General features: G+C 51.5%; 3 protein-coding genes across 4 annotated transcripts in view; 2 read left to right on the top strand and 1 right to left on the bottom strand.

The window, feature by feature from the left end:
• PLEKHH1 (pleckstrin homology, MyTH4 and FERM domain containing H1) overlaps positions 1-6,889 on the top strand; it is a 40,705-nt gene extending 33,816 nt beyond the window's left edge. Inside the window, exons 23-28 of the mRNA XM_004584460.3 lie at positions 267-408; positions 1,396-1,538; positions 1,637-1,766; positions 4,159-4,245; positions 4,490-4,636; positions 6,023-6,889. Of these exons, the coding sequence (XP_004584517.2) occupies positions 267-408; positions 1,396-1,538; positions 1,637-1,766; positions 4,159-4,245; positions 4,490-4,636; positions 6,023-6,184 (811 nt within the window). The 3' untranslated portion in view covers positions 6,185-6,889. The remainder of the gene's footprint in view (positions 1-266; positions 409-1,395; positions 1,539-1,636; positions 1,767-4,158; positions 4,246-4,489; positions 4,637-6,022) is intronic.
• A 1,518-nt stretch (positions 6,890-8,407) lies between these two features.
• Positions 8,408-15,023, bottom strand: PIGH (phosphatidylinositol glycan anchor biosynthesis class H). 2 transcript variants are annotated; one of them, XM_036496344.2, is made up of 4 exons: positions 14,798-15,023; positions 12,190-12,399; positions 11,655-11,735; positions 8,408-8,608 (listed from the first exon to the last, which is right to left on the bottom strand). In XM_036496344.2, exons 1-4 carry the CDS (start codon positions 14,975-14,977, stop codon positions 8,516-8,518), a joined length of 564 nt encoding a protein of 187 aa, XP_036352237.2. In that variant the 5' UTR covers positions 14,978-15,023; the 3' UTR covers positions 8,408-8,515. The 2 variants fall into 2 exon arrangements, with proteins under 2 accessions (XP_036352237.2, XP_004584516.2); XM_004584459.2 differs by having other exon boundaries at positions 11,655-11,738; positions 14,798-15,022.
• Positions 15,024-19,540: 4,517 nt separating this feature from the next.
• Positions 19,541-24,948, top strand: part of ARG2 (arginase 2) — a 30,227-nt gene continuing 24,819 nt past the window's right edge. The window contains exons 1-2 of the mRNA XM_004584458.2: positions 19,541-19,664; positions 20,189-20,261. Coding sequence (XP_004584515.2) covers positions 19,554-19,664; positions 20,189-20,261 — 184 coding nt within the window. The 5' untranslated portion in view covers positions 19,541-19,553. The remainder of the gene's footprint in view (positions 19,665-20,188; positions 20,262-24,948) is intronic.

Raw genomic sequence — 24,948 nt, 5'->3', positions numbered from 1 at the left:
AAAAAAATTCCATCCCAGGACACCTCTAGGCAGCTAATTTCCATTCGTCTGCACCATCCAGTCTCAGGAGCTGGTTGCAAGGACCAACGTTCTCACAGCAAGTCCAAAAGACTTGTGGCGTAGTCAGAGCTAACCTAGGAGCTGCACGGCCAGGATTAGCCTCTCCTTGTGTAAATCAGGGAAAGCAGAGTCAGAGAAAGCAGTCATCTGCGTTTGATATCTCAGTCGGTTTCCTGACTCTACCTGCTGCCCACTCCTCCCCGCAGGCTGTACTTCCGGAGTCAAGTCAAAGGCGAAACAGAACGAGAGAGGCTGCTGCTTGCTTGCCAGGCCAGTGGCGAGATCGTGGCCGGCAGGTTTCCCGTCAACAAGGAACTGGCTCTTGAGATGGCTGCCCTGATGGCCCAGGTGAGGAGGCCGGAGCGCCAGGACCCGGTGTGGGGACTTGGTGTGGAAAATGGACCTGCAGGGCTGCCAAGATGGAAGACTGTGCAGAGCCCGGGGTGCCCAGGAGAGGGCGCTGTGGCCCTCATTGGTACAGACTGCATCCTGGTCCTTCACGCAGCAGGACTCTCCACCCTGTGTAGACAGGCGCCATCTGCAGAACTGGACCTGGAATCCAACCCCTGAGTTTGTGCTAGCCATCTTCTGATTGTGAGATCTTTGCCACGTCACCTTACTGGTCAGAAGGAAGGAAGCTGTGTGGTGACACAAAGACTTCCCTGTCCACCCAAGTATGAGACTGGGGTAATGTGCATCATATAACATCTGTGTTGAGACATAGGAGCCACCTGGCATTACATGTAGAATTAGCACGAGAAGCACACAGGCATCCTGGGAGGCCCTCAAGGCTCTGTAAGCGTGGATCTCTGTGTCGCAAGGTCAGGGACACTCACAGTTGGCCTTCGCCCTGGTACACAGTGACAGCGATAGACTGTGACAGCCCTGCGCTAAGCACGTGACAGGGATCACCCATGCAGTTCTCACCTCCCAGTTAACAGACAGCTAACTGGAGCTCAGAGAGTTTCATTCCAGTAGGCACACAAAGCTGGGATTGGAACCACAAGTCGGCCTCCGGAGGCCACACTGGAACACGCTACCCAGGATGTGGTGTGGCATCCTCACCCCGAGACCTCTGGGCGTTAGAATCCAGAGTTACTGCATTGGCTCCTTCACCTGTCTTTCATTGTCTCTGGAGGCACTTGAGCTCAGCTGTGAAATGCAGGAGAGCCTAGATGAACCTCTGGTTGTCTGGCATCATGAAGTCTGAGAGCATGGGTCTGTCCCCAGGCCTCATCCACATCTCTTTATACCCCATAAAGACTCCAGGTGTACCTCTGCCACTGTCCACTGCCCGCCTCGTGACTGCACTCCCCTCATATGCTTGTACCGCAGGTGGAGTACGGGGACCTGGAGAAGCCTGTCCTGCCAGGCCCTGGGGGCACACCCCCAGCCAAAGCCCAGCATCTCCTCCAGCAGGTGCTGGACAGGTTCTACCCGCGGCGCTACAGACACGGGGCGCCCCCTGAGCAGCTGAGGTAGGTAGGCTGCAGGCGGTCGTGGGCGGGACACAGCGCTGCAGTGGGATCACACAGGTACTTCAGCTGTACCGCTTCTCTCCACCTGCCCATACCAGGCACCTGGCCGATACGCTGAGCACAAAGTGGGCGGCCTTGCAAGGCTGCTCCCCTCCCGAGTGCATCCGCATCTACCTGACCGTGGCCCGGAAATGGCCTTTCTTTGGTGCTAAGCTCTTTGCTGCTCAGGTAAGTGCTTATGGAGAACACACCCTCTGCAGTGCCCAAAGTCGGCTCTGTAGCTGCAGCCTCCACCACAGCAACCACCAGGGGGCGCCGTCTCCAGCATGTTTGACCTACTCTGGACTTCCATGGTCCAGTACAATTGTGACTTGTCGCCCATCTTTCTTCTTAATGTTATCCCTGAAAGGGAAGAAAGGGGAAAAAAAACAGGATCTACTGATTTGCACACAGAGATTCACACTTGTCTAAAATCACTCTTAAGATTAGTGCTTCATTTTTTTCATTGTGCAACCTAAATAATGCGAATACATGCCTATTGGTATAAAGAAGTCAAGCTACTTGGGCAAGACTTCATTTTCACTTCTGCATAAAAGCCACATGGCCAGTGGTGGAGCTTTTCCTTGTGGGTGTCTGGAATACATGGACTGTATAGGTTAACAAAAATGCTATTCTGTACTCAAGCTAGATCATGATCCTGTTCACAGAAGCTACAGGGCAGAAAATGGACAGTGGTCAAGCTCTCACTGTGTCTGATATGCCAGCTGAGATTGTAACAGGTGAACGGTTCAGTCTTTGCCTTCCTGAAGCTTCTGGTGAGGGGTACACAGAGTGAAGTTCATGGAGGTGCTGGTGCTGTGGCATAGCAGGTAAGGTTAGCACCTGTAGTGCTGGCATCCATTTGAACATCAGTTCGAGTCCGGACTACTTCACTTCTGATCCAGCTCCCTGCTAATCCACCTGGGAAAGCAGCAGAGGATGGTCCAAGCTGCTAATTTCAATCTGGCACAGCCCTGGCCATGCTGGCCACTTGGGAAGTAAACTAGTGGATGGTTGATGTCTGTTTTTTTCTCTCTCTCTGCCACTCTTGCAAATAAATAAAACAAATTTTTTTAAAAAAAGTTAATGGAAGGGGCGTACATTTGGCCTAGCAGTGAAGATGCCCATGTCCCATATCTGAGTGCTCGGGTTGGATCCCTGTCCCCAGCTCTGCACTACTGCTTCCTGTTAATCCAGACTTTGGTAGCTGGGTGTCCGCTGTCCATCCTGGCTTGAGTTCCCAGCTCCTGCCTGTGGCCGGGCCCAGATAACCCTGGGCATTTGGGATGGATGCTCTGTCCCTAATAAACAAATGGAAAATGGAATTGAAAGATGTGCTTAATTTTGGTGGAAAAAAATTTAAATCCATTTATATTTTTTTTCATAAAGCACATTTCCATGAATTTTTAAAAGTTTTATTTATTTGAAAGGCTGAGTTAGAGAAAGAAAGAAAAGAGATTTGTTGGGCAGTCTATTGATTTTCCATCTGCTGGTTCACTCCCCAGATGTCTGCAGTGGCAAGAGCTGGTGGGTCAGGTCAAAGCCAGAAGCCCAGAACTTCATTGGGTCTTCCATGTGGGTCACAGGGGCTTAAGTACCTGGGCCATCCTCCATTGCTTTCTCAGGCACATGAGCAAAGAGCTGGATCAGACGTGGAGTAGCCAGGACTTGAACTGGCCCTCCTATCGGGTGCTGAAGTTGCAGACAGTGGCTTAACCCACTGTGCCACAATGCAAGGCCCTCCATGAATTTTTCTGAAGACTTCCTGATACATAGGCTTCAAGAATTTTTTCATCAACACACACATCTGTTAATTTCATTTTTACAAAAGCATTTTAAAGCACCTTCATACATATCTTGTCCTGCTTTCTCCTTGATATAGAAATTCACTTCTACAAGTTGTCATATATGCTATGAAGGAAAAGTGCAAGGGTGTTATAAAGGCACATAGTAGGGACCAACTTGGTCTGGGGTTGGGGAAAGTTTCTAGAAACTGGCATGTCCATCTCTTCCCAGCCTCTTGGATAGGAAAAGGATACGTGGATTGTCCTACTGCAGCCGTGGCAGTGAATATCAATCGCTGTGGGAAATGCCCGCCATATGGTCCCCGTGTCACTCGGGGACCCAGAGTCCTTGCCTGTGCATGCTTGCTTTCCTGTGTAGTGTCCAAGTTTGGTTGAAACAAGGTGAACTTCAGTTAGGAGAGAACTGTGGGCAGAGTTCAGCCCGGAAGCCATCGGCCCATCTCCCATGGCCAGGACAGCAGCGACAGCAGCCAGGCTGGCCTCTGCTCTGCAGCCCAGAGCGTTCCCTGCAGCTTCTGTGGCAAGGGAGGTTTAGGGGTACACTAAGTGTGACCCCTCCACCCCCTTGGGATGTTTGGCAGGTGGCTAGAGCCCCCAGGCCTGATACCTCTGGCCACAAGCAGTCTTGGGTATTCTGTGTGCTATACAAATGCCATTGTGTTCCCCACTGCCCCGGAGGTCTCCGAGGCGTGTGCCTTCCTGCTCAGAAAGTTCTCTGAGTTATGAGTTAAGAATCTAATGGGGCTCGGGGGGGGGGGGGTTCTCTGTTGGCCCAGCCTGCCCAGCTGTCGTCCAAGGAGAGCCCCTTCGTGTGGCTCGCTGTGAATGAGGATGGCGTCAGCATCTTGGACCACAACACTATGGTATGGAAGGGTGCGGGCTGCCCCTCTTCCCCAGTACCCTCAAAGGCTTGAGGGAAGTGACCACGGTTCCGCTCTCCCAATCCTATCCAAGCCCTGCCGTCCTCTGGTCTGGGCACAGCTCATAGCTCTCCAAGGGAGGACCCCTGGAGGGCTTTGCCTTCCTCACTGAGGCCCCCTATGCCTGGACATGGGTGCAGAAGATGGGTGGGAAGCTCACCCAGAACTCACTGGCTTCTTTCCGCAGCAAGTGCACACCACGTACCCCTACGCTACAGTGACGACCTTTGGTGGCTGCAAGGATGACTTCATGCTTGTGATCAGACCCATTCCAGACCAGAGCTCTGGGAAAGGCCACGTCGAGAAGCTGATCTTCCGGATGGCCGCCCCCAAGGTGGGTGTGACAGCTGCTAAGCCGTGTCATTCAGGTGTGCTGAACAGGGCTGGAGCGTGAAGAGGTGGCGGGGGTTTTGCTGCCTCAGAAACAGCTTGTGCCCTTGTCTGTCATCGGTATTCCAGGGAGGTTCAGGTAGCATCCCCTTTCTGCATCACAGCCGAACTGGTGGGGAGGGAGATCACTGTGCAGAGACAGCGTGGTTTTTGCCCTAGCACAGTACCTACCCACTCGCTCTCCTCCATGCAGCAGGCCTGGGCCAGGGCAACATCCTCTGCGAGGTGCTCTCACCTAACAGCTGCCTTCTGTTGCCCCAGCTTTGGTCACAGCACGAGCCAGGGTCTGCAAGGTCCCCCTCCCTGTAGTCCTGAAACCAGCACAAAGGCCTCTTGCTTTAAGGGCTCTGTCCTTATTCAAGACAGGAAATGGTGCCCTCCCCCCTCAAAAAAAAATGTCACAAAGGCTCAGAAACGAGAAGTTCTGATTTCTTGTTCTTCCAACAATGACTGGAAATTTCTTGATCTCCATTTTTATTTGCTTTTGAAGCTTTCTGTAAAAATTTTATTAATTTTATGAAAAGGCAGAGCTCGCCCATCTCCTGGTTCATTCCCCAAATTCCTGAAATAGCCAGGGAGGAGCCAGACGGAAGCCCCAGGGCCAGGACCCATCCACTGGAGTCATCACCGCTGTCCTCTGGGTACATACTGGCAAGAAGCTGGAATGGGGCCAAAGCCAGGATCCTGTGAGACTCCAGAACCACAAGCAATGTCTACTGCAATGTCAACATGCAACCCCGTTGCCCACTTTGGCTTTTTGTGATGTATATATTAAGGGGGAGGAGGAAAGAAAGCTGGTCCATTCCCCAAATAGCTGCAACCGACAGCACTGGACCAGGCTGAAGCCAGGAGCCTGGAACTCCATCCGTCCTCTGCTCCTTTCCCAGGTGCATTAGCAGGGAGCTGGATCAGCAGCAGAGTGGGCTGGACTTGAAGTTCCAGTATGTGATGTCAGTGCCACAAACGACAGGCTAACCCACTACGTCCCAGTGCTGCCCTGCTTCCCCTTTTAATGCTGGGGTTGGAGCTGACCTCCTTTTAGTGGCTCCCTGGTGGGAGACAAGGCTCTCCTGATGGCTGCTGTCTTGCTTGGCGGTAGGCTCGTTCCCTTTTCCTGGGAGGACCTCTGGACAAACAGGTGCCCATTCCACTGGGTCCCTGCACCTCCCAGCCATGGTCCCTCATGGCCGTGTTCTCCTGGGTAGCTGCTTGCAGTTAGGAAGCTGGAGGCCGGGAAGATGATGTAGCTTGGACGCAGCTCTGAAAGTGAAATCCCGGATTCAAGGCCCGGCAGGCTGACGTAAGCCTTCCCTCTCTGCCCTCCTCTTAGATTGCTGAAGCCACCCTCATCATGGCCAGCTACATGAACCACCACGCCACCACTGTGACCCCTCCCACCCAGCCGCCTGCGGCCCCCCAGCCGTGGGAACTGGATGGACGGCAGCTCTTTGCTTCTGTTCCTGGCGCCACCAAGGGGCCAACGCTGCTCTGAACATTTCTCCCACACCTTCCCCACCAGTGGTGCCTGTGGAATGAGACGTGTGTACCTCGGGTACACGACTGCTGCGATGAGCCTCCCACCCTGTCCCCTCTGTGCTGTGAGCGGAGAAGCCTTTCCTCAAGTGCCTCATTTATCTCAGACCCTAGCTTTTCAAACTCTAAACCCAGTGTAAAAACACTTACTCCCGCACCCCCACTCTGAAGAATACTAACTCTGGGTGCTGCGTGAACATAGACCAGGATAGGGACGGTCCACTGTTGGCCGGGGCTTCAGCACTGGCGTCACGACTTTGGGCACCGGTCCCCTCAGGGACGCTCATCATTTTTATATTGTATATGGTCCTTATGGGGTGGGGATTAGAGGGGTTTATACTTGAAGTCTTCTAAACATCCTTGAACATCATAGGGCTCAAAGCTACAGTTTGAACTCTGACGAATGCCTTGAACTTGCTAAAACTGGACTTCCTTTCCCAAATGGGTAAGGATTAGCAGGAATATAGAAAACAACATTTAGGCAAAAAACAAAGAAAAAAGCACTCCTTTTCCCCCTTTCCCACAATGCCCCTCGTGGGTCGCAGCACCCGCCTTGGCAGGACGACTCGCTGTCCCTGCGCAGCGGGAAGCATCTCTCCCCAGGCCCCCCGACCTGAGTGAGGACAGGGGCTGGCCAGGCCAGCCTCATCGCACAGCCGGACTGGGCTCCGTGCTCTCTGGTGAAGGGCGCCTTGCTCCCTGCTCTTCTTTTTGCTGCTTGGTAAAGCCACTAGGCCCGCTGGGCTCAGGGACCTCGAGACCTCCGGTGAACTTCCGCTGGGAATTAGTTTGAGGACAGAGTGCACCTGTCTGGCAGCTGCCCGAGCATGGGAGCCTCAGGTGAAGAAACCCCAAGTTCCTCTCTCGCCCTTTCCCCTTCCTGAGCGTACCACGACCCCTCTCCACTCAGACCCGTGGCCAGAGGAGGGATCTTTGTTTACGCCCTCCCCTAACTGATGGAAATGAAAGCCGTGAATGTGTTCATGCTGATTTTCCAGCATCTGAGAAGACAGATTTATTTCCATGTTCTAAGTGCCGGACACTGTGGTTTTGGCAGTAGCAACCCACAAGCAGCTTTCAGGCCCACAGTGTGTGTGTGTAGGGGGGCACACTGCGGAACCCCAGAGGCTGGCATCGCCCGTCTGAAGGCCTCTGCTGTCCTAGGCTTCCCTTGCACCCTGTACACTGACAAGCCAGTCAGAAAGCAGCGTGTCAGTTTCTACGTCTTGTATGTGACCCTGACTTTGCAAGACAGGCAGCTTTGGGGCCATTGTTACTGCCCTCTTCCCCCTCAGGATGTGGGGATCTGGCTGGAACATTCCTACCTCACACAGGGCATGCGTTCCACTGGCTCCTGGGTAACCCCTCCAAGGCTGGGGGATAAGATACGGTTCTGATTTTATAATATTGTGTCTCTAAGGCCAGTAAGGACATTTACACCCATGGAATTAGGGAAAAAACCAAGAAAACAAAACAAACCGGAAAACAGAACTCCAAAGAGCGGGCACTTATGGAGCAGTACTCACACTGAATTTGGGGTCAAATTTTTCCCTCTCCCCTCCCCTCCCAACCTTTTGGGAGTCCCTCCTTTCATTTAATAACTGTCTACAGGAGACACTGCCTTGGAAACAAAGGCTTCGATTGTTTGCTTATTTATGCAACTTCTACATGAGAGTTCCACGTCTGGAAATCAACGCTGAGTCTCTGTCTTGCCTTCTGTCCCATCCTTCTTGGCAAAGCAGCTTTTGCAGTAGTGTGGTGTCCATGTGCTTCGTCCCCACGACCGGACCACCGTGATCGTTTGTCAATAAAAAACTGTGTGAACCAGGCGACTGTGCTCAGTACTTACCGACGAGTCCTCATAAGGTGACCCTGCGCAGAACACAGAACCAGGTGGACAAGGCTCATCTCCTGGGGCATTTCCTGCTCACCAGCACCTGAGGGGCCTGTGGGGCTGGGATGTAACTGGAGAGCTCAGGTGGTGGTGTGTTAACACTGAGTTGAATGCTGTGAGGATCACAAAGTGCTCTTTGCTGAAACTGCTTTGGACACACCATGTCACTGTGCTGTCGCTTCAGCTGGTAAAGCAGGCTGGCCTTGCCGGGGGAGCTCTGTTGTGCACGGGGAAGTCACTGAGGTAGGTGTTCCATTTCTGTGCTGGAGCTGAGCCCACCCGAGCCATCGGGTTCCTGCGGACCGTGACCACCCGAAAGGCTTAGAGGAAACACAGCAGCTGCTGGAGCTCAGGAGCCACTGCCTGAGGAAGACAACACTGGCGTCAAGGCTGGTCTCAGGGGCCTGTGGCCGTGGCTTTCTGGTGCGCCAGGATCTCTTGGCAGCTCCTGTACACTTCGGTCAGGCAGTCGAGCCGGGGCTTGGAGCTCTGCAACCCAAAGGGGAGAAACGCACGGTCAAGATGCAGCTGAGTGCCGAGCGGTGCTCAGCGAGGCACACCTCAGGCTTGCCGACGGCGCGGGTGTCAGCTCGGGCTGGAGTGCACGCTTCCAGGAGGCCTCTCTAATCTTTCTAACCAGCTTTCTAATCTGATTTCGGGCCCTCCATCTAAGGGAGCAAGGAAGAGCAGTAACAAGGGCTGGCACTCAAGAAAGGTCACCAGGTGGGAAGGAATCCTGAGAAAAAAGGGTAATTTCACATGTCAATATTGAAGAATAGTTGACACAATGAAATGTAACACATAAATGGAGAGCATGCACAGGAAAGGTTTGCTACATCGAGAATGGTTACGGGGCACACAGTGAAGACCCTCCATGGGACCCCTACATCCAACTGCAGACTCGCCAGCTTTGTGTCTTGGTTCTGCTCTGGATTGCAACTTCCTGCTACCTTGCACCCTGGGGAGCAGCAGGGGGTGACCCAAGCGAATGGGTCCCTGCCACCCTGTGAGAGACCCAGACCGAGCAGCCAGCCCCTGGTTTTGTCTTGGTCCAGTCTCAGCTATCCAAAGGCCAAACCAGCAGATGAGAGATAGCCTGTCACTTTTTCTGCCTGCCAAATAAAATAAATGAATAAAAATGATGGTTAAAAAGTTAGAAACGTATAATCAATATATCTAGTTTTTACGTGGCTAATGGAGATAGGTAATTTAAAATATTAGCAACTATTGATGAATGCATGGAAACGCGTATTTAAACAAATTTAGGCTTGGTGTTGTGGTGTAGTAGCTAAAGCCTGCAAGCCCGGCATTCTGTGGGTGCCAGTCAGTGTCCCGGATGCCCTTTCCATGCCAGCTCCCGTTACCAGCCTGGGAAAGCAGTGGAAGGTAGCCCAGGTGTCTGGGCTGTTGCCCCAGGTGGGAGACCTGCGTGAGTTTCCTGGCTTTACCTTGGCCCAGCGCTGTTCATAGCACTCTGTCTCTAGCCTGCTCTTTTTCTTTCTTTCTTTTTTTTTTTTTTGTTAAGATTTGTTTTAATCAAAGAGGCAGATTTGCAGAGAGGAGAGTCCGAGAAAGATCTTTCATCTACTGGTTCACTCCTCAAGTGGCCGCAACAGCTCGAGCTGAGCCAATCTGAAGCCAGGAGCTTCTTCCGGGTCTCCCACGTGGTGGCAGGGTGCCAAGGCTTTGGGCCATGCTTTACTGTTTTCCCAGGCCACAAGCAGGGAGCTGGATGGGAAGGACATGAACCAACTGAGCTAATGTGCCAGGCCCCTGTCTCTCTGTTTCCTTCTCTGTAGCTTTTTCAAATAAATAAGTAAATCTTCAAGGAAAAAGATATGAATTTCGGGCCCGGCGGCGTAGCCTAATGGCTAAAGTCCTCGCCTTGAACGCACCAGGATCCCATATGGGCGCCGGTTCTAATCCCGGCAGCTCCACTTCCTATCCAGCTCCCTGCTTGTGGCCTGGGAAAGCAGTCGAGGACGGCCCAATGCATTAGGACACTGCACCCGCGTGGGAGACCTGGAAGAGGTTCCTGGTTCCCGGCATCGGATCGGCGCGCACCGGCCATTGTGGCTCACTTGGGGAGTGAATCATTGGACGGAAGATCTTCCTCTCTGTCTCTCCTCCTCTCTCTGTATATCTGACTTTGTAATAAAAATAAATCTTTAAAAAAAAAAAGAAAGAAAAAGATATGAATTTCATAATTTTTAGATGTCTTTCCTATTAAAAAGTTACATTCGGTATTAACCGAGATTCTAGAAAAACAAGTAAAAACAAAGTATACTAAAACTGTCCTGTCACGGGCCCAATCTCATGACCTTTAATAATTTTAAACTACAATGAAAAACATGTTTTTTTTTTCACTCAGCGGTCTTAAATCATCTGTGAAAAAGGAAGGGTAATGAGGCGAGGATAACTATAAATATTTATGGTGAGGTAATACACTTTTTATATAAATGTTTTTTCCATCTGGACAGTGATAGGAGTGGGCATATGGCACAGGGCTTAAGGTGGCGCTGGAGACACCAGCATCCTGTCTAAATGGCCGATTGAATCCCGGCTCTGTATCCTAACCCACTGCCTGCCAATGCTCACCCTGGGAGCCAGCGGGTGCTGGCTCAAGTACCTGGGTCCCTGCCACCCACAGGGGAGCCAGGTTCAATTCTGGGCTTTTGGTCTCAGCATGGCTGAACCAGGGGACAGAAGCTCTTATTGTTTCTTCCTCTCTGTCACCTGGCCTTTCAAATAAAATGGATAAATCTTTGAGAGAAAAAAATAGCATCAAGATGAGTAAATAAACTTACATTTCAATATGATAGAATGCAATTTAATCATTTAAAATAGTAAATATAATGGCCTTTGTGAGAAATATGTGCATTAAATGATTTTTTTAAAAAAATCAGGCCACAGGATAGTATATGATTCTGGGTCTGGCACAATGGCTTAGTGGCTAAATCCTCTCCTAGAAGACACTAGGATCCCATATGGGTGCCGGTTCTAATCCCGGCTGCTCCACTTCCCTTCCAGCTCCCTGCTTGTGGCCTGGGAAGCAGTGGAGGATGGCCCAAAGCTTTGGGACCCTGTACCTGTGTGGGGGAGACCCAGAAGAAGCTTCTGGCTCCTGGTTTTGGCTTAGCTCAATTTCAGCCATTGCAGCCACTTGGGGAGTGAACCAGTGGATAGAAAAAATCTTTCTCTGTCTCGCCTTCTGCCTTTGTAAAATCTGCAAAAATCTGCCTTTCCGATAAAAATAAATAAATCTTAAAAACAGTATATAACTCTCCACATGGATCAATACCATCAATATAAAACTGAATACAGTAGAGTAAGGTACAGTCAGGTAAGCAGAGCTGCTATTTTCTAGAAATGTTCTTGGATTCGTCATTTTCGGAAATGTATATTTGCCCTAGGAACTTTAAAAATAACTGAAAGCCTTCATTTCTCACTAAAAATAGCCATCAGGAATCTTCCCTCATCTGAGCTCTGAATGTAGGTGGTGGTGGGAATGCGGGAGGGTGGGCAGAGGGCTCACCTGGAAAACGGGCACCACCTGGGCGATGGCCTGCGGCTCCAGCGGGTCCTTCAGCAGGATGCACAGATAGTAAATCACCTTCTGCTGCAAGACACAAACCCCATCACCGAGGTCACAGTGACGCCCCAGGTGTGCCCTCTGTGCCAGCCGGCCCCAGCCCTTCTCATGGTCATGTCTAAGCAGTCATACCCGTAAGACTTCTGGAAGCCAGGGAGAAGTATCTGCTTCTCCTTGAAATAAAAATAAAAAAGACAAGTGCACAAACCAAGCTCGATTCTGAAGATGAAGCCGATGGGCAGGCTCCCTGCTCATAAACACCTGCGGCATCTCTGCAAATAACAGGCCTCATCTTGTCAAGGTGAAGTGTCACGCTGCTGGCCAAAAGGGAAACGGGAACGAGGGAGGACAACACAGGGGGGTGCAAGTTTCATTCTGTGACACCCTATATTTTAGGGAGTGACAGTTTTCGATGCAGGATGGACCGTGGATGGGCGACCCCCTCTGAAGAGGGCTGCAGAACCGCCCACGTACTCACCATGTAAATAGCCTCATTGATGACAATGTCCTTGACCTTGCCCATCTCTATGAAGGTGGTGCTTTCTTTGCCTGATGCGTAGCATGAAGTCATCTGGATGCCCAGGGAAGCAATGATCAGTAAAGTCTCCTGGTCAATCTTCACAAAGTGCAGGTAACCCAGCAGGCCCACGAGGATGATGAAGATGGCAGCAGAGAGGACCATGCTGTTCTGAAGGCAAAGCCGGACACAGGCAGTAAGATGACCACACACTCTCAGCACTGGCCCGTGCCTGGGACATGCAGCAAGCCAGCTCCAGGCCCGGCAGGGGGAGAGCTTGGTCCTGCTGAGTTCGACAGATGACAGGACATGCATGGAGGAGGAGCAGGCCACCTTGGTGTGGGCGCTGGAGTGCCAGCGTCACCCCAAGAACTAGATGGCCATGACCAGGAACGGGGTCAGGAGCGAACCCAGGCACCACCTTTCTACCACAACACCAGTTCAGACATGTTCTTCCAAAACTGCAGCATATGGACCCTGGCTCCTGCTTTCTCAATCTCTCAGCAGAATACATAGAAAACCATCATACTTTGATTAAAATCACTAGGTCAAGGATAATAGACATGCTCAATAAGGATGGCAAAAATCATGAGTCTCTGTAGTTTATAAAGCTGCCAGGACTCACTCCGCTAATGACCTAACCCACCCTTAATTACCTCAAAGGCCCCACATCTAAGAACTGCAATTGGACTAAGTTTCTACTTTAAGTGCAATTAATGTATGACTTGGGGGTTTAAAATTTGAGTGGCTAGTTTTAAAATTCAACTATATTGTAAAACCCGTCTCTGGGAGCCGGTGCCATGTTGCAGCAGCCTAAGCCTCTGCCTGCAGCACTGACATCCCATATGGGCACCAGTTAGTGTCGAGCTGCTCTAGTTCCGACCCAGCTCCCAGCTTACGGCCTGGGAAATGCAGCAGAGGACAGCTCAAACTGGTTCCACTTGCTGTTCTCCAAATGTTCATGACAATCTGGCTGGGTCCAGTCCAAGCCAGGAAGGGACAGGGGAACTCAACTGAGGTCTCCTCCATGGTTGGCAGGGACCCAAGGACTTGAGCCATCATCCTAATACCTTCCAGGGTGTGAATCAGTAGGGAGATGGAATCAAAGCCAGACCAGAGTCCTGAACACGGGTACTTCCATGTGGGATGTGTGCATACCAAGTAGGCTTCTAACTGCTATGGTAACACACCAGCTGCAATGCTGGAATATGCTTTGATAGCGGAGGAAAAAAAAAGTTAACAGAAGTAGTAATGGAAACAATATCCAAATTACAGAAATAAACAGGCCTGAGGGGACTGGCACAATATGTAGCATGCTAATCCTCCGCCTCTGATGCCAGCATCCCCAAGAGGCATTTGTTCTAGCTCCAGCTGCTCCACATCTGGTCCAGCTCCCTGCTAATGGCCTGGGAAAAGCAGCAGAGGATGGCCCAACTCCTTGGGCCCCTGCACCCACATGGGAGACCCAAAAGAAGTTCCTGGCACAGAGCTTTGCACCAGCGCACCTTTGGCCAGGACAGACTTCTGACAGCGAACTAGCTGAAGAAAGATCTATGTCCCTGTCCCTCCCTCTCTCTATAATTTCTTCAAATAAAATAATAAATAAATCTTAAAAAAAAAAAAGAGTCAGGCCTGCAGTACTTAGCCCTGGTCAGATCACTGCCAGAATACTGTTTAATTCAGAGCCAGTACTGGAACTAATCCTGCACATGTCAGTCCGAGGTACAGCATCAGAACCCTCAGGGCGGTAAAACTGGCCCCACAGACATTCATCCCCCTCCACAGACGGGGCCACCGAGGCTCACAGAAAAACTGAATGAGTCTGGAAAACAGACACCATAAGCGCAGGGAGAGGCACTTCCGAGAAGCGTGTTACACTGCTCTTAGCATCCCATCTCCCTGCACCTGCTCCGATCCAGGCTACTCCTCTTCAGGTCCAGCTCCCTGCTGATGCACCTGGGAGATGCTGGATGAGACCCACGTGCTCTGGTCCTAGCCTCCCACATGGGATACCGGAACGGGATGGGATTCCCAACTCTTGGCTTCTGCCTGGTCCAGGGTGTGCTGCTGCAGGCATTTGGGGGGAGCGAATTAGCAAGTGGAAATTTCTCTCTCTCACTCATTCCCTGTCTTCTTTCAGATAGTAAATCAGAAGCAAGCACACAGTCTGCAATTTCGTAATTCTTTAGAAAGAACTTGAAGTTGTAGGCAGTGCTGGGAGCAGCAAGCCTTCAGTGACTTTCCACATAACAAATACAGGCTTTCTCCGGGGGCAATGGCAGTAAGGTGTTCTGAGAGGTGATGGGGGAGGGCGAAGCACCTGGAACTCCTGAGATGCAATCACAGTGGACACGTGCGAGCTCAAGCACCCGCCGGGCCAGGGCGGACAGCCGTGCGAGGGGGCAGCGACAGCAGCACAAACTGCACCAGCCTGGCAGGAGGCAGCCGTCCGGCCCCGGTGTGCCCTGATCCTCGGAGCTCTGGCCCTACCACCCGGGAAAGGGTCACAGGGCAGGCCGCGGAAGCCCCGTCCGAGCGCGGGGCAGCGGAGGTGCCCAGCCGCCGTTACCTCACAGAGGCTGAAGAGCCCGTAGGCCGCCAACCACACGGTGCAGGTGACAGCGGTGAGCGAGCGCAGCGAGAGCCGCGGGCAGCTGACGCAGAACTCCCGGCAGCACGGGGAGTAGTAGCGGCGCTGCAGGGCCAGGCGGCCGCCGCAGATGTCCGAGAAGATACGCTCGTCCTCCATGACGCCGCCGCCCGCACAGCCCCTGTCAGCTCTACCCACTTCCGGGAGCAAGCCCGCCCCGCCCACGCTCCGCGCAGCCGCAGTCGCGCGCCGCCGCTTTTACCCACGGCGGCGCTGTAGAACGCGTCCGCGTGTGGCGGGCTCGGCGTGCGTTCCGTTGCTGGTTCTTTCTAGAAGGCTTTTCGGAGTAGGAGACGTTGGGCTGAGGGAGCGAACAGTCAGACTGGTTTTGGGGTAGGGGGAATATCCGGAGGAGGGAGTTGCCAAAAAACGAGGACCCAGGAAAAAGCCAGAGAAGGGGGGCGCCTGGGGAAGACCCCTGGACGTAGGAAGGGGAGGATGGTTAGGGGGTGAGTGAGATCCCAGAAGGAGTTTCTAGGGCTCGAAAAGCGGCTTGGACTGTGCCGCCTGGGAATTGTCTTCCATAGCCTCTGCTTGGGACGGCAGTTGGCTGCGAGGTCAGCGGGAGGGAGCGGCAGGTGCAGAAGGTGCGGGCGGTTCAAGGCCCGACCAGGAGCAGACCTAGGCCACGGCAAAGCCAGGCGCCTGGAAGCCCGTCAGGTCTGCCACGTGGCTGGAGGGACTCAAGCACCTGAGCCATCGTCAGTTGTCTTCTACGATGCGTCAGCAGGAAGCTGGATCAGAAACAGAGCAGCAAGGACTCAAACTGGCACGCTGAGGGGTGGGTTAAACTGCTTGCGCCACAGTACCTGCCCTGTGTCCTCATTCCTTTGTCAAGGTTTTTGTGTCACACAAAGCTTCCATTAAACAAATTGGTATGATTTTCTTATGTTAACATGTCTTTTGTTCGAGGGTCCACAGCCACGAACTTAGCATTAATTTACATAGTTTACTATTGGCCCGTTATTTTCCTGTCCATCAGAGATGGCTGGCATGAAGTTTTCCTTCCGGTAGTTTCCTGTGGTCAACTGCAGTCTGAAAATACTAACCTTTGTCTTGATTCTTTTGCATTTCACGAAACTTTTATTATGACTTAATGTTACAGTCAATTTATTGTTACTATAATCCCTTTCTATGCCTAATTTACAAATTAAACTTTCTCATAGGAATGTACATATAAGGAAAAAAGAGTTCCATTGCATATGTGTGTGTGTGTTGACATAGAGGTTCAGTACTATCCATGGCTTCAGACATCCTCTGGGGATCTTGGACAGTATCTCTGGTGGCTAAGTGGGGAATTACTTTACTTTTAAAGATTTGTTTTTATTGGAAAGCAGATTTACAGACAGAAAGATCTTCAGTTCACTGGTTCACTCCCTAAATGGACGCAATGGACGGAGCTAAGCTGATCCGAAGCTAGGAGCTTCTTCCAGGTCTTTGACACGGGTTTGGGCCGTCCTCCACTGTTTTCCCAGGCCACAAGCAGGGAGCTGGGTGGGAAGTGGAGCAGCTGGGACACAAACCGGTGCCCATATGGGATCCCAGCACTAGCAAGGCAAGGACTTTAGCCATTAGGCTACTGTGCTGGGCTCAGAAACCAATTTTTAAAAATATGTGCAGGGCCGGGCGGCATGGCCTAGCGGCTTAAAGTCCTCGCCTTGAACGCCCTGGAATCCCATATGGGCGCCTCTTCTAATCCCGGCTGCTCCATTTCCCATCCAGCTCCCTGCTTGTGGCCTGGGAAAGCAGTCGAGGATGGCCCAAGGCTTTGGGACCCTGCACCCAAATGGGAGACCCGGAAGAGGTTCTTGGTTCCCGGCTTCGGATTGGCGCAGCACCGGCCGTTGTGGCTCACTTGGGGAGTGAATCATCGGACGGAAGATCTTCCTCTCTGTCTCTCCTCCCTGTATATCTGACTTTCCAATAAATAAATAAGTTTAAAAATCTTTTTTTTTTAAATGCATGCTCTTGGGCCAGCATTATAGTTTAGTGGATTGAGCTGCCACATGCTATGGTGATATCCCACATGAGTGCTAGTTGAGTCTTAGCTGTTCCATTTACAGTTTGACTCCTTGCTCATGTGCCGGGCAGACAGGGAAGGATGGCCCCAGCTTCTTGGGGTTCTGGAGTTCCCAGCTTCTGGCTACAGTCTGGCTGAGCCTTAGCTGTTTCAGTCTTTGAGGAATTAAATCAGTGAATGGAAAATATTTCTTTTTTTGAAAGATTGGTTTATTTTGGAATAAATAAAGACATATTTTACAGAGTAAGAAGGAGACACACACACACAGAGAAGAGTTCTTTCATCTGCAGGTTCATTGCCCCTTAAGTGGCCACAATGGCTGGAACTGAGAAACAGGTGCCCATTTGGGATGCTGGAATAATAGGCAGAGGGTTAGCTTGTTACACCACTGCGCCTGCCTGCCCTGGGAAATCTTGCCTCCCTCTTCTCTACCCTTCCTTCCTCCTTACCTTCCCTCCTCCCTCCCTTCCTATCTTAGATTGATATAGAGAAATGCTTTCTCTGAAAATGCCTTTCAAATAAATATACTGAATCATTTAAAAGAAGTCACCCTCTAAAGTTTATACACTTTGGTATTGACTCTATAATCTGGGGGCTTCCTACCTGTCTGACTCCCCCTTTTTTCTGCCTGTTTGGGCTGCACCAACATTCTTGTTCTTCCTTGGACTGCAAATGTGTTTCCATCCCAGGGCTTTTGACTTGGTGGCATTTGCTTGGCCTGGAAGTCTCTTCTCCCACATGCGCTGGTTCCTCATTCTTCAGGTCTTTGGTTCTAGTGTCACTTCAAAAGGCATTCTTTTCTAAGCTTTGCTCTTTTTTATTTGAAAGGGAGAATTAGAGAGAAATAATCTTCTATCCACTGGTTCACCCCCCAAATGCCCACAAAAGCCAGGACTGAGCCAGGCCACAGGAGCCCAAAGCTGCTACTGTTTTTTTTTTTTTTTTTTTTAATTTAATTTTTTTAAATTCAGGGTCCCAAGGCTTTGAGTCATCTCATCCCTTTCCATGGCCACAAGGAGCTCAATGAGAAGTGGAGCAGCTGGGACACAAACCAGCGTCTATATGGGATCCTGGTGCACACAAGGCAAGGATTCAGCCACGAGGTGGGCCAGACCCACCAACCTTCACTCTTACTACATAAGAACAAGTCAGGAAGCTGTACTTTAGCCACGGGTTTTAAAAAGTCCCAGAAAGGCACCCGAGGAACCAGAGTCACTGGATGAGTTCCGCCTGACTAGCTGTAACATCAGCTCTCTGGAGAAGCTGTGTGCTGACTCGGAGTTAAAGGAATAGAATCTCGAAATGACCAGTCCGATGTCTACCAAGAAAGACACCTGTGGTGAAGGTGAAACTACGACATGGGATGGGCTCCAGGTGAGAATCCACAGGTGACTCACTGACTCGCAGTCCTTCTGAGATGGTTAAGCAGAACTGTTAAGTCTGCCAGTACTGAGCCAGAAGTGCAAGTTCAAGTCTGCTGGTTCACTCCCCAGGTGACCACAATGGCTGGAACTGAGTCAGTCCAAAGCCAGGAGCCTCCTCCCGGGTTGTGTGTGTGTGTGTGTGTGTGTGTGTGTGTGTAGGAGCCTCTCCCTGGGCCGTGTGTGTGTGTGTGTGTGTGTGTGTAGGAGCCTCTCCCTGGGCCGTGTGTGTGTGTGTGTGTGTAGGGGACCAAGGACCTGAGCCATCCTCCACTGGCTTCTCGGGACACAAGCAGGGAGATGGATCACAAGTGTAGCTCCTAGGAGTGGAACCAGCATGCGTATAGGCTGCTGACAGCCTGGGCAGAAGGCCAGCCTACTGTGCCATGGCGCTGAGCCCACGGTCCTAGAACTTCAATTGGCTATTATTAAAACACTGTTAAAGGCTCATTTCCTGGTTTCATTGGTTTACACTTTGTGCTGAAATATTTCACTGTAGCCCATGCAAATGGACAAGCATTACATGATAATCAAGCATTAAAAAAATAACTCTAAGAGAAAGACATGTTGTTAAAATCTTTAGTTAGTTGATTCTTTCAGCCCTCGGGCCTTTCCAAAGTCTCAAAGAATCCCAAGATGTTGCTGTTTTGGGTTTGTAGTAGCCAATCCTGCTGATATTCAAGTATATAATTAAAAATATCTAGAAGGTAATTGCTTTGGAAATCGCAGTCCTCCCTAGGCGAAATATCTAAGGCAGGTGGATCCTTATGAACTTGCCAGCCAAGAGCGTTGTAATCTGTGATCTCTCAGGTTTCCATGCCCCAAATTAAGCGCGTTTTCCGGACTTTGAGCTTAGAGATGGAAAGGAGCAGATGGTCCTGGCTTTGTCTAGGCCCGGCAGCTTTTCGGCAGAGCTGGCATCCCCCGAAGGAGCGTTCGTGTGAAACGCCATCATCAGAGAGACTGTTGCGTCTTCGAAGAGCTTGGTACCGCGTGGAGACACACCTGTCGGTCGGCGCGCTCCGGTTGGTCAGAGCTGGGTATCCGCCTTGTTTGCGTCAGGTGACGCCATCGGGGCGTGTCCGAGGGCCGGGACGATGCGGGGGGCGGGGCAGTGACGTCACGGGGCGGCACCTGCCTCTAGGTAAGCGCGGCTCGCGGCTCACTCGGGGCTGTGAGCCGCGCGGAGCCGGAGGCGCGTCGGGGTGCCCCTCTCCCCGCGAGCCGCTCCACCATGTCATTCAGGAGCAGCGTCTCGCGCCTGCTGCAGACGCAGGTGCATTGGGTCCTGAGGAAATCCGTCCACTCTGTGGCTGTGATAGGAGCCCGGTTCTCGCAGGGACAGGTGAGAGACACCCCCTGCTCCCTGTGTCGGACCTGGTGGTGATGAGGGGGGACGGAGGACCGGGTCGCGGGAGGAGGGATGGCAGGCGGGGTGGGAGGGGAAAGCCGACGGGCTCGGAGATTAGGTGTTGGGAGAGCAGGTGGGGCTCCCGGATAGAGGATGAGGAGGACCGGGCAGCGTCCGGCAGGGGTGATGGAGGGGACGCCGGCCGGAGCCCTCCGAGGGCGAGTCCACCGAGAGTACCGAGGGGCTGGAGCCTTCGCGCGCGCTCTCGTGGGGGGCTCCTTAACGAGGGAGACCTGCGATGGTGCCGGCAGGGCGGGTGGGAAGCAGGGCTTTGTGTTCCTCCCGCCTCTCCCGCGAGCGCGCTGAGGGCGCAGCGGCGCGCAGGTGCCGCCAGGCTGGGAGCGGGCGCAGCACCAGAGACCTCCTCACTGGGGGAAACTGAACTTTTATTTATTTATTTTGGTCCCTCTCGCCCTCATCGTCTTCCCTCCCATTTAACGGTGTCATTTGCGTGACAGAAACGACCAGGAGTGGAGGACGGACCCACCGCCGTTCGAGAAGCCGGCTTGGTGAAAAGGCTGTCCAATCTGGGTGAGTAGCCGCGGGGCAGGTGCCCGGGCAGGGACCGCCGGGTGAGAGCCGTGTACTTGGGGAGCCGTGAGGAGGTGAGTCGGCCTCGCCTCCCGTTCTAGAACCTCCTCGGGGTTCTCGACGCAGCTGGAGACCCAACCGAGCCTTCAGGCAGTCAGGCAGTGAAGAGTTGCTGCTGGTCGGGGGCAGAGTGGTGCTAAGAACTGGGAGGGGGCCCGCGTGAAAGCCTTGCGGCTGAAGTCCTCGCCTTGAACACTCCAGAATCCCATTATTGTGCCGGTTCTGCTCCCTGCTTGGGGCCTGGGAAAGCAGTCAAGGACGGCCCAGTGCTTTGGGACCCTGCACTCACGTGGGAGGCACGGAAGAGCTCTGCCCTCCTGGATTTGGTTTGCTCAGCTCCAGCCATTGCAGTCACTTGGGAAGTGAACCATCGAATGGAACATCATCTTCTCTGTACATCTGCCTTTCCAACAAAAATAAATAAATCTTAAAAAAAAAAAAAAAAAAAAAAAGCCCCGGGAGGGCCGGCTCCAGCTTCAGCTGCTCGGGCAACCTTTCCCCCCTGGGCCTGGCATTCCTGGCTCACCCTCAAGTGCTGCTTATGACTCACCAGCCTTGGCCGTTTGTGGCTCCTGCGTGGGGTTAATGGGTTAATAGGGTCTGTTACTGTCAGCATGGCTTTCATCTGTGGTCGTTTATTCAAACTTAGATTATGAAAGCCACCTGTATAACCTGTTAAATATGCAGATTTCAGGGCTCCTTCAATGGAAGAAGCTGATTTATTGGGTCTCAGGTAGAACCTGGAAATATGGATTTTGGCTGGCACAGCTGGCTAACCAGAATCCAAGTTGCATTCTTGTAATCAGAATAGTAAAAGTAAATCTAACCCAAGACAAATGCCATTTCTAAAGCAATGGAGAACCCTTTTAAATATTTGAGAGCGTGCAGCTGGCCTGGTGGCATCCCAAGTTAATCCTCCTCCTTTCCTGTCCTGGCCGCTTCACTTCCCATCCAGGTCTCTGCTTATGGGCTGGGAAAACAGCGGAGGGTGACTTGGATTCTTGGGCTTCTGCACCCACATGGGCAACGTGGAAGAGGCTCCTGACTTTGGACCTGCCTGCCCAGCTCCTGCCCTTGAAGTCATTTGGGGAGTGAACCAGCTCGCTAGCTCTCCCATGTTGGACAGCCTCTTCACCAAGTCTGCTCTCTCATGAGTGCTCCCCTCCCTGGGTTACTTGCTCAAAGCCTCTGACTGCGGGCTGGGCTGAGACTTAAGCCAGACTTGCAGTCCAGGTCCCCCATGGGTTAGCAGGAACCCAGCTACTTGGGCCATTGCCACTCCCTCTCGGGGTGTGCATTGGCAGCCAGCTGGAGCTAGGTATTGAACCCAGGCATGTCAACATGTTTCACACCCCAGAGAACCTTCTTAGTGATAGGGCGGCACATTTCAATACCTTTATGAGAGGAAGGTTCTTCCTTGTATATATCAACATGATCTGGCTGCAGTTCCAGGCTATTTCCTGCCTTCAAGTTAGGTCTGTTGCTATAAATACAAAACACGTGGCAGCAGGAGCTAGTAGAATCAAGGTGAGCTGTAAGTTCTTCCCCATTGGCTCTGAAATCTCCACTCTAAGAATGGATTATCTGCTTCTAAGATCACAGGAACCATAAAGTCTTTGAAGCCACCTTGAGTTGAGGTATATATTTTTTAAAAGATTTATTTATTTTATTACAAAGTCAGATATACAGAGAGGAGGAGAGACAGAGTAAGATTTTCCATCCAATGTTTCACTCCCCAAGTGAGCGCAATGGCTGGTGCTGCGCCGATCCGAAGCTGGGAACCTGGAACCTCTTCCGGGTCTCCCACACGGGTGCAGGGTCCCAAAGCTTTGGGCCGTCCTTGACTGCTTTCCCAGGCCACAAGCAGGGAGCTGGATGGGAAGTGGAACAGCCGGGATTAGAACCGGCGTGCATATGGGATCCTGGTGCGTTCAAGGCGATGACTTTAGCCGCTAGGCCACACTGCCGGGCCCGAGGTATATTTTTTTTTAGGATTTAAAAGGCAAGCAGAGAGACTGTGCCTGAGTCTTTCATCTGCTGGCACACTAGCCAGTGCCTTCAGCAGCCAGGGCTGGGCCAGGTGGAGCCAAGAGCTTCACCTGGGTCTCGGTCTCCCATGTGGGCAGCAGAAGCGCAAGCACTCGGGCCACTTTCCACTGCTTGCCCAGCAGAAGTGCCTTAGCAGGGCACAGGGTTGGAAGTGGAACAGCCACGACTCGAAATGACACTCAGATGGGATGCTGGTGTCTCAAATGGCAGTTTAACCCACCCTGTCATAACACAGGCCCCAACTTGAGGTGTATTTCACATTCATCCATTTACACATGGGTATAGTGGCTTGGTTTAAATACCCTACCCTCTTGTCTCTAATTCCTTAGTCATATTAACGCCTCTTCACATTTATTGGTTGAGGATGAAAGATAAACTGCTAAGATTTAGCCACCTATGAGTGTGTCACAAGTTACCTAACAGAAGTTCTCAATTCGTGCTTGTTAACAAAGTCAGTACTGTCCCTTAAAATAGCTGTACACTCTGCCTGTTTGAAAGACTCATTTGACACTGAAGACAACAACCCCTGCAATCACCATTTTTAAATCTGGGGCAGATCTCAGCCGCCTGGCTGATGAACTGGGTCAGGCATTGCTCAGGTTGTGTGTCTCCTCTGAAGAGACTGAAACAGTTTAAAGTCTTTTACAGAGGGGACTTTGATGCCGAGGAATGCTCAGTGAGGGCCCGTTTCTGTTCCCGACGGCCACTCTTCCTTGTGCTGTAGGACCTCCTTTTCTATTGCAGCTTGCGGTAATTGTCCACCTTAACCTGGGGGAAGCCATTCCCCCTTACGTCCTAGCCCCTCTGTCTTTAAACTTCCAACCTAGTGTGATGGTGAAACATCAGCTCATTCCATGTTCTCTATCATGTTACCCCTATGTATGTATGTATGTATGTATGTATGTATGTATATAATATACAGTTTGTTTTTATTGGATAGATCTATCTGCTTTTGACTCCCCAAATGGCTATGACGGCCAAGCTGAGCCAATTTGAAGCCAGGAACCAGGAGCTGGGAGCTTCTTCCAGGTCTCCCATGTGGATGGAGGGTCCCAAGACCTTGGGCCATCCTCCGCTGCTTTCCCAGGTTACAAGTAGAGAGCAGGATAGCATTTTGTTGTTTGTTTTTGTTAAGACTTAGTAGTTTTTTAATGGAAATGTTGATTTACAGAGAAGGAGAGACAGTTTCCCAATATTAGCTGTACAATTTTATCTTCACCCTGTGGCTTATTGGTAGCTCAATGTCCACAGCTGTTTGAAATAGAATCTCGTTGCATATTAAGATCGTGGCACTCAGCAAATTGCTAGCACAAGGTTTTGGCTAAATCTTCTGAAATATGTTGGAGAAAAGTAGCAAGACAAGTTTCCATGGCTGTCCTCCCGAGCAGTGCCCACGGAGGTGCTTTGTGCACTCTCGGCTAAGCAGCATGGGTCAGCTTGCACGGGAGAGAAAGCCCAAGTCCATGCCTTTCTTTGCATTTTGCATCGGTGACGCAGGCTGAGTTTGTTACCATGGCATCGCTGAAACATGCTGTTCTCTTGCTTGAGTGTACTTGATTTAGTGTCTGCGCTTGGCTTTCTCCATTTCCCCGGCCTTTGGAAGGCTGCTCAGTGGTTCCCTCTGGTAACCATTTGTTTGCATTGTATGAACAGGTCTGAGAGGCAGAGCATCTGCTTCTGTTTCTGGTTAGCCCTGATAGAGCGGGGTAACTGGTCCTTTCCTCTTTAGAAGTAGACTGAATGTTCAGGTAACCATCGGCTCTTAACTGAGGTGAGCACTTTGAGGTCTCTGGGATTACGATCATTTGACCCAGCTGGGGTACTGAAGAGGCACCGGCCAAGTGAGACCAGGCTAGGGTGCTGGAATTCAGGAAGCCAATGGGGGCCACTCAAGTTTCGTTCAAGTACACTAAGCACATTCATTCTCCCTTTGGACACTCTGTCAAGTAGTAGAACCAGGAATGTCTTTGGCTGAGATTCAACCACAGGAACTGCTGATAGAGGGCCTGAGATAGTTGCTTCAACCGAGGTGGTTAGGCGTGAGAGCTGTTTGTCTAGAACAGCAGTTGAATGCGTGAGTTCGGGGATCCGTATTTGCTTTTGCTGGTTGGGAGCAAATGTTAGGAGCCATGAGGGCAATCGCGGGCTGGTGAAGCTTCAGCCTGGCCTCCGTCCTGTCGTTTGCTGAGCAAGCCCACTGATGTGTCAGCCTTAGTTCTGCTGATCTTCACACAGCTGCAGCAACGTTCCTGAAATATTCTCCTCTTTTGGCTTATTTCCTGGACTTCCTTTGTCCATTAGTCCTTCCTGGACCCTTCTGCAGGATCCTTCTCGACCCAGCCCTCCAATGTTGATGGTTCTAGTGTTCTGTCTCTGGCACCTTCTCATCCCTGAGAGATGGATCTCATCAACTCTCCCCTTTTAACGTTTCCTTTTGACCTTTGACAGGAAGCCAGGTGTGCTCTCCCACCTTTGTTCTACATGGTCTTATCTTATTCTCGCACTTCAGACTTAACCTGTGAAACAAAGTTCACGTTTTAGCTCCTTCCTCAGATCTTCCTTTTGCTCAGTGGCTGCT

The sequence above is a fragment of the Ochotona princeps genome, chromosome 26, assembly GCF_030435755.1.
Source record: "Ochotona princeps isolate mOchPri1 chromosome 26, mOchPri1.hap1, whole genome shotgun sequence".
NCBI lineage: Eukaryota > Metazoa > Chordata > Mammalia > Lagomorpha > Ochotonidae > Ochotona > Ochotona princeps.
This window is presented reverse-complemented; position numbering and strand designations above follow the sequence as displayed.